At 29.5% G+C, this 9,847-nt stretch overlaps 1 protein-coding gene across 1 annotated transcript in view; it reads left to right on the top strand.

Moving 5' to 3' along the window:
• The window catches only part of LOC106793943 (potassium voltage-gated channel subfamily H member 2), a gene marked incomplete in the record, with an annotated part of 48,412 nt that extends 38,565 nt beyond the window's left edge, over positions 1-9,847 (top strand). Inside the window, 7 exon segments of the mRNA XM_014761247.1 lie at positions 728-823; positions 2,508-2,648; positions 3,203-3,533; positions 4,021-4,098; positions 5,015-5,119; positions 7,334-7,573; positions 8,129-9,847. Coding sequence (XP_014616733.1) covers positions 728-823; positions 2,508-2,648; positions 3,203-3,533; positions 4,021-4,098; positions 5,015-5,119; positions 7,334-7,573; positions 8,129-8,633 — 1,496 coding nt within the window.

Raw genomic sequence — 9,847 nt, 5'->3', positions numbered from 1 at the left:
TTTTTTTTTTTTTTTACATATATATATATATTATATAAATATCTTGGCATTTGTGTTGATATTAGAATAAAAATTAGATGAATTTGTATTTATGATGGGTATCGCGTGCCAGAGACTCCATGTTATTATTAACTTGTTAATATTTTTCAATCGTACAAAATTAATTTTGGATTCTCTCAATTGCTGATATCTTAAGCATCGTATTTCATATTTATTCGCACAGCCCCCCTCCCCCTTGTACCCCTAAGTAGATCATTCGAAAAGTTCTTAACCATAATTCATCAGCTTGTTCGAAAAGTAATTTAATCGTATTATTCTCTATTTTCATTTTGAATATTTAAAATTAAATGCATTAGTGTGAAATGTAGAATTTTCAGTACAGGTGCAAAATGCAATGAATTAAATTACTTTCCGAAGCAAATCCAATTGACATTTATATAAATATTATAAATATTTAGCTTATTTAATGTTCCGGCTACATAACTCAGCCCCCTCCCCCACTTTGCGAAAGAAAAATGTTGGACAACCCCCTTAACCTACCCCACCTTTAAAAAAAAACACCCCACTTATCTTTCTCCTTCTTTTTCTTCTTCTGTTTTGCTTGTAAAAGTTTTTACGTAAATGACCGAGTGTGTGTGCGTGTGCGGGTGCGTGTTAAAAAAGCTTTTGCGGTTGCGTTTGGTTTTATTCCCGAGTTCGTTAACACCTTGAAAACATGGTTGTTCAGGCATGCTAACCCATCTCAAGCGCAGTATTCCGGACCTACGTCAGCACAAGATTCATCTGCAGCCTCTAACGAGTCATGATTACCTCGCCAAACAGAGTAAGTTTTTTATTGCAAGTAGAAAATCCCACTTTTAATGCTGAAGAGATCATTATTGGGTTCGGTAAGCCCACGCATCGTTATGTGTTTATGATTCCCGTGCCAACGGTTACAATTAATTTTACCATTTACAAAATATTTTTTTATTTAATTAATTGACAATTTAAATAAATAAATTTTTATAATATGCAATTTGACGATATCATTCATTGTTATACAAATTAAAAATTGAATTTAAATCAAACTTTTATTTTATCACACATTTTTGTTGAATGGTAAATATAATTTTGACCTGTAGTATATATTATTAGAAGAAGAAAGAAAGAGAGAGAGAGAGAGAGAGAGAGAGAGAGAGAGAGAGATTGACAAACAGATTAGAAAAATGAATTATTATGGAATCCAGCAGACTGGTTTTGGAAGACATCATTACAAAAGTATACGAAAATGATATATATATATGGGATTTGATTAAATTTTCATCGACTTGATCAAACCAATCATAGTCATTATAGAAAGCTTTGTTGTTTTAGAGAGTGTGTTTTGTAAATTATGTTAAACAAAAAAAAATGTCATTGTATATATATTTATATATACATATGTATATGTTACCGTCAAAACCGGAAATCAGTTATTGCTAGTAATGCCGAGGCATTACTATGAATGCAAAAAGCCTTCAGACGAAGTCGGAAATTGAAAAATTCTTCCAGTTTTTCCTAGGGTCGAACATAATACTTTAATATTCTATAGAATATCAAATTACTATTTAAACAACGTTGAAAAGAATACATTCTCAAGCACAGACACACACAGCCATACGCAACCCCTCCTTCCAAAAACTTTCCAAAGAAATATCAGAGATTGCAATGCTGTAAATTGTGCATCTTTGCAATTTCTTTGAAAAGTTTTGGTAAATATTTTTTATACTAAAAGTGAATAGATTTTAATGAAACTTGTATTAAATTAAAGTACACTCTTTTGTCTACACGTAGAATACCATATCGAGTTATAAATTTAGCATATAAAGTTCAAAAAATGTCAGAGATTGCAATACTGTAATTTGTGCATCTTTACAATTTCTTTGAAAAGTGTTTGTAAATATTTTTTATATTAAAAGTGTATAGATTTTAATAAAACTTATATTAAATTAAAGTACACTCTTTTGTCTACACGTAGAATACCATATCGAGTTATAAATTTAGCATATAAAGTTCAAAAAATGTCAGAGATTGCAATACTGTAAATTGTGCATCTTTACAATTTCTTTGAAAAGTTTTTGTAAATTTTTTTTATATTAAAAGTGTATAGATTTTAATAAAACTTATATTAAATTAAAGTACACTCTATTGTCTACGCGTAGAATACCATATCGAGTTATAAATCAATCAGAAAAAGTTCATAAATATATCAACTTGTGTTGTGTTCGATTCCTAGTAATAACTCTGTAAAAAGTCTTTTTTCCGACTTCGTTGGAACGCACTTTGCGTTGATAACAATGCCGAGGAATTACTAGCAATGACTGATTTTCAGCTTCGACTGTAACATATATATATATATATATAGACGTTATTCATTCGAATGATTACAAAAGTGTAAAAAAGAAAAAAAAAAAAGAAAAAACATATTCACATTTATTATATTTATTATATATATTTGACATAAACAAAAATATTTTATTCTGAATCAGTGACAACGCCGTTGACAAAACCAGCGCGCAGAAGTTCGGCCACTGGTGAAAGTTGCCTAAGTCAAAACGTCATTCATCCAACTTCGACGACATCCAGTCATTATACAACACCTTCCCCACCACAGCATCCACATTCTCACGGTAAATCTTACAATTAATTAATAAAAAAAAAAATCTTAAACCTTTTGCACCCCTGTTTATCGAGTGTTACTCAGTCATCAGTTTTTTTTCTCTCAAAAAAGATTTCGTAATTTTATAAAAATTACAAAATACAATAATAATGTAAATAAAACGGATATTTCATTGAAAATTTGTTTCTTTCATTATATATATATATATTTAATAATTGCCATATATTTTCTTTAGTTACATGTAAATTTCAAATAAAATATTTAAAAAGTATTAATAGTTACTGTTAATAAAATTAAAATAAAATTCAAAGTGCGAAGGTTTAATATATAAAAAAGTGAACCAATAATTCGTGCGTTTTTTAAATTAACATTATCACATGCATATAAAATCACTTTATTGACCTTCAAAAAAAAAAAATTACTATCTATTCGAAACAACACAATAAACGTACAAACCTTATGATTTCACTCTGATATATTATTATAATCGTTAAAATAAATCAAACAGACGTTTGTTTGTTTGTTTGATTTTCGAAGATTATTCTTGTTTTATTTCTTTTTTAGGTGATTTTCAAAGTGGTCCAGGACGACCGATAGAAGAAATAAATGCTAGGATAGATCAATTGACGAGACAAGTAACATCATTGGAAAGTTCTGTTACCGGAGACATTAGATTGATATTAACATTGTTACAACAAACGCTTAATTCGTCGAGGGAAAGTTCTAGCATAGAAATGATGCCTGGTACTGCACCTGCAGGTTCGGCAAGACAAACCGGTAGGCCACCGGCACTTGTTCAAAGATCTGCAAGTGAACCCCAACCACCAACAACTCCTGCTATTTCTAATAACGGAAATGGAAAGATTCAACCTAGCACGTCGCATGGGTTGTTTAGGTAAAAAATACGATGATTATTATTTGATATATAATATATAATTGAAAGAAAACGAAAAAAAGAAAAAAAAATAAATGATTTTTCGCGACCGATCTTATAAACAATATTATTATTATTATTATTATTGTTTTTGGTTTATTATAACATCTTATTTTTGTGTCTCTGTACCCCTTGCGTTTATTTTTACTATTAATAATTGTTTTTTTCCCCCTTTTTTATAGAAAATAGAAATAAAAAAAAGAAAATGAAAGGATTTTGATAGACGAGTACTCACTTATCATAGGTTTTGGTTATTTTTTATTTTTTTTTTTTTGGTTCTTCTTTTCTACGATGAACGTAACATTTATGATATAATTAATTAGATCACACCATATATATATATAAATATATATATATATATATTTTTCACAGTAGTAGTCTTCTTCACTATGATTCTTTTTACCTCCCCAGGAAGTTTAATCGTAATATATTTTTTATTCTTGAAAAGCTTTCTTTCGAAATCCCTGGATCAGTTGCATTTGATTTCGGCGTCTTTTATTTTGGATAAATTGGACAAGTTCCGAAGGTGACCATAATCATAATCTTCTTTGAACAATCCCCTTCAGAGCAGTGTTGCGCAAGTCGATTGAAAGAATTTATTTATAAATGATCGAGGATAATTTTATTATTATTATTATTATCCATCCAAATATTTATCTTTTTTATATAATAATATATACAATTAATATTAATGATTATTATTATACTTCCCGTAACGTTGATTTATTTCACGTTCATTTCAATTTCAATCACGTTGATTATTCGACATATATAATGATTAATCAAGTGAACAACAACAACAACAACAACAAAAATAGAAAGAAAGAAAGAAAGAAAGAAAGAAAGAAAGAATGAAAAGACATTGTGTTTCCTTTTTATCCCTTTATTTCTAAATCATAAATTTAATTATTATATATTAGCGAGAGAATAAAAACTTATGTGTTTTTATAATCGTTATTCTTTCAATCTAGATTTCCAACTAGACATTAGAACGGCTAGTTTTATTTTACGTTACGTTTATTTCCCCTTTTTTTTTCTTCTTCTTCTTCTTTTTCTATTCCATAACTTTTGCATCATTTTCAGATTAATTTTTCATTTTCTTTTTTTTTTTTAATCTCTCGCCACGCTCACATCATTTACATTTTATCAACATTATATTTAATTAAAAACAAATTATATTTGTGAGAGAATATCTTTTTGTGTAATACGAAAAGGTATCTCTTATTTTTTCTTCACGTAATTGAATTGAGTAGTTCAAATACCGCTTGTTTAAAAAGAAAAAAAGAAATACGATCACGTTTCTCGTATTAAAAAAAAAAAAAAAGCAACCATCTCGCTTTGTTATTTTTTTTTTTTTTTTTTTTTTTTTATTTGTTTTGTTCTTAAATCAAACAAAAATTTCACACATGCAACAACAAAAAAAACACACACATATTCCGCAGTTCTAGCGTTTCACGAAGGATTTCGACATTTTGGATTTGGAGAAACAAGCAACGTATCTTAAAAACTGCCGATGGTGTAGGAGACTTGCGACACGGAAAACTTGTGTGGGTATCATCATCACCGGGATCAATAATTTCCTTTCATTTGTTGTATATAAATTCTGAGATCCGGGTGCTTTATTATTATTATTATTATTATTATTATTATTGTTATGTTCCTATAAATTTTATTCTTCTTTTTTTGATTATTTTTTCTATTTCTTTTATATATTTTTATATTCGATGTACTACTCTTCAATTTTTTCTTTCGGGGATACATTTTTTTTTTTTGCAAATTCAAACGAAAATAAAAAAAAAAATTCAATTTGTTCATTCGATTTCTCGATAATTAACACGTTGTAATAATGTTACAATTGTATTTGTACGAATTAAAAATAATTTATCCGTCGTAAAAACGTTCGAACGCGCGTAATCATTTGCCTTTTGTTTTTTTTTTTTTTCGTTTTCTCGAACATCAAAAATCTTCGAATGACAAATCTTAAGCTCGACAATGAACATTTTAATCGTCAACGTTAATTCATTTTTCAATAATAACGATGATAGATTTGTGCTTGTATACTTAAAAAATATATTTTTTAATCACATAGAAAAAGAAAAGAAAAGAAAAATTTCTATAATGAAAAATCATTTTTTTTTTATAAAGAAAGTTTCTCATTGGTTGTGTTTGAACGTTTAGTCGAGCTTAAGATTTTCCTATGAAACGTCGATTCAATTTTATTTTTCATATCAACATTTTTTTTAATTACGTTTCTCAAAAATTCCATTGCTTTCAAACAAAGAAGGTTCCATCAATTGCTATAATAAAATGAAATACGATCATACATGGGTCATTGATTGCACATCTATTTTTTATTCGCCATCACGGAAAATTTTCATTTTCGAAATTTCTTCACCGATACAAAAAAAAAGAACCCAAATCAAGAAAGAAAAAAATATTTAAAAAATTGGAAGAAAAAGTTGACTGGAATAACACGCGACACCCTTTGGTTTTTTTTATGATTATTATTGAAATTCATACGATTATTTATTTATTTATTTATCATCCTAATCTTTCGACCCCCCCCCTCCAACATTCCGTTGTTTCTAGCACGTATATGAATAATTACGTGTTTATTGTGAACAATGTACACGCATACATTAACAAAGATGTTTCGTAATACGTGAAACCAATTATTACGTTTCAAATATTAGGAGACACCTTGTATATTAATGTACATTTACGATATATATATATGTGTGTGTGTGTACGCATTCACAATATTCACTGGAGAACGTGAAAACTAAAAAATGACGGAATATTTGATTTATTTATTAGTCAAATAAAATATCTAGCTTGTATTATTATCTTTTAGAATGTAAAACGTTAATTATTTAGTAAATCTTATTTTATAAGTAGTTAAGAAATAGTAGTTTATTTGCGAAAACGTTAATTTAACGTTTGGGATGCTGCATTGAAGTATTATTATTATTATTATTATTATTACAATTCGCAGAGCAATAATAATGTAGAATTGAATTAGATTGATTCGTAATAGTTTTAGCACTTATAATATGCAAACAAACAAACAAACAAGCAAGCAAGTTTTTATAGTTTCCGAGCATTTTATTTCTTAACCACGAATTAGAATTTTTATCTCGTATCGTAGTAATATTTATCATTTATCAAACGCACACACGTGTAAATAACATATCAATCAAGTAATGCAAATAATAATATTAGGATAAAATAATAAAAAATAAGAAGTAGCCGATATAAATGATTAATTAATTGATTTTGTATTGTATTGTATTGTATTGCATCGATCCGATCGATTAATTATTTATTCATTAATTTAAATTTATTTTCAACGAATTTTGATAAAAAGAATAAGGAAAACAACCATGTGGTCTAACGGGACACTGCTCTGGAAACAAACAAAAAATTCTTTAGACGATTGTTTTTGTTCTTTTTAGCGGCCTTTAACCCTAATCCCATTGTACATAATTCACCACGTGCTTTTTTATAATCCGAGTATTTAATTATTATTTTATTAATATACAATATTATAAATTATATATACACACACACACACACATATATATATAATACATTTTTTTTTTTTTATTAAAGCGGTCTCGAAAATGATTTCGATTACTGGATCCATCCAAAATTTGAATAAAAATTGATCGGTGGGTGGGTTGATGGGTGGATTGGTGGGTGGTGTTTTTGTAGAAAAAAAAAAAGAAAAAAGAAATAACTGTTGAAAATTATTTTCACAGTAGACCACCAACAAGGGAACCAACGTCTACGTCATCAGGTACATCGAGACTTACTATGACTTCTGATACGTCGGCCTTGGCAACGGCCCTTCAGGCAGCCTTGAATGGAAGGACAGCACCAACCAGATCACAGAGTCAACCGATTGACTTGGCTGTACCTACGACCACCCAACAAACTCATCAACCACACGCTTGGCATAGTCAGCCTGCGGCATTCAGAAGAGGTGAATTTAGAAGCGGGTATGTATCTTTTATTGTTTTCATCCTTTTTCTTTTTTTTTTATATATATATATATATATTCTTAATACATCGTTGATCCACACCCCCACCTTAATTATTTGAAATTATCAAATATATTACAATACTATTGTAAATTGTAAATTACATAATGAATTGTGCATTTTTTTTCTGTTTATAAAACTTACTTTGGAAATATTAATTAGAAAAAAAAAAACAAAATCGCACGAACATTAGATTCAGTTTAATATTTAAATTGAATATTTCCAAATGTTATCTATCTATCTAAAAATTGGAATCATTAAAACAATTATTAATTATTCTTGTTAGATGAAAAATCTGACGATTCGTTTAAAAACTAATCCGAATATCGATCAATAATATATTAAGAAAGAAAAACAATTTAATTTATAATAATTGACCAATGAGCATATGTAATTAATTAATTATCTAACAAATAATTGACATAAACAATTACACAAACTTATTGGTCAATTTTAAATGAAATATTTGGAATAATATGAACGAATAAATGAACGATTATTTCGATATAAAAGTAGGTACAGTTCATTCAACAAAAGATCCGAACCTGAAGGAGAGGATCCATGGACTTGCGTGGTGTCGGTGCCAGAAACCAGAGGAACTTCGCAAAGACCACGTAGCGGGGATTCGCGTAAAGATTCATCATCCAATCATCGTTGTTTAAATGATCAACAAATACAACAACAACAACAACGTGGAACGGAAAATGGTGGTGGTGGTGGTGGTAGTTGTGCTGGTAGACATGGGACAACATTGACAGGAGGATTATCAACTACGACGACTACGACAACAACAGCAACGGGGGGGCTAGGGGGAGGAACAATACCGGGTGGTCAACAATTGATTACGAGTGGTGGTGCTGGTGGTGGACAAGATGGTGGTGGTGGTGGTGGTATTAATCAACGTCAAGAATCTTCTAGGCAAACCAGCGAAGACATGTCATGGGAATTTACGATAAACGAGGCACCAATAGCAAGACTTGAATCATTGGACGAGTTAGATCAAGATCATGGTAGTTAAGGGACAATTCAAATGGGATTTTTATCATCGTCATTCGGAATTAAAGAAGACCAAACGAATAATAAGATTTTATTTACGTGCTATTGGGGTGGGGACTTAAAATTTAAAAAAAAAGTTGGCTCAACTTTCCCCACCCGCAACAATAAAAATAAACAAAATGAATGGAAAGAAGGAAGGAAGGAAGAGAGAAATAATTGCTGTGAGTTCGCTTGCTAACTCGTTTCCGGGTTATTTTTTTTTTTAACTTTTCTTTGTCACCACCCCTCCCTCCTCCATACACCCCACCCAAGCCGGATTATGAATGATTACTGACAATGTCGAGGGCAGAAAAAAAGAAAGAAATATATATATATATAGTGTATAATTGATAATAGACAAATGACACGCTGCTGGTCTATTGGGTTTTCTCTCTTAGAAAAAATGATAATTAACTAATTCGACGGGCGCAAAAAGAAAAAACAGAGATGCTTAATTTTAACCCCCACCCACCCCCCTACGGCTCCTCTCCTCCTTGTTCTAAATAATCTCTATAATACAAATTATTATTAAAATAATCTTCTTTCTCTCTTAAGATCCTTACTTTTTTTTGTAGGGGGGGGAGGGTGATTAAATCCATACTCGACCATAGTAAAAGTATTTATCTAAAAAAAAAAAGCTTTCACACGTTTCAATGCCAAGAGACCCCCCTCCCTCCCTCCCCAGGACTCGGATATTAGTAATGCATATATATACATATATTATATTTATTAAAGTATGTTCAAAAGATAGAAAGATAGAGAGAGAGAGAAAGATAATGATTAAAATCATTTAGGATGAAAAACTGATCGACGAGCGCGTTTTATTCTTATCGAGGGGGAAAAAAAACACACACACACAAAAGAGTAGAAAAGCGAAAAGAAAAAAAAATGTGAAGGGGAAAGAAAAAAAGAAATGAGAACGGAAATAGAAAAACGATAACGAAATGGGATGATAATAAAACGGTAAACACGAACATTAATATTACGCAAAATAAAATAAAATAAAATAAAATAAAATAAAATAAAATAAAACAAATTACGTCCTTCTAGAACGAAGTACACGAAGGGAAACAAAGAAAGAACGAGAAAAAAAAACCAATTGTCAATAATTATACACACGTGAGCACCGTATTTTGCTTACTTTTAAAAAGATACAGCGAGTAAATAATAAATGAAAAAAAAAAGAAAGAAAAAAAA

This window comes from Polistes canadensis, unplaced genomic scaffold (assembly GCF_001313835.1).
Source record: "Polistes canadensis isolate GaletaPanama2010 unplaced genomic scaffold, ASM131383v1 scaffold_21, whole genome shotgun sequence".
Taxonomy (NCBI): domain Eukaryota; kingdom Metazoa; phylum Arthropoda; class Insecta; order Hymenoptera; family Vespidae; genus Polistes; species Polistes canadensis.
This window is presented reverse-complemented; position numbering and strand designations above follow the sequence as displayed.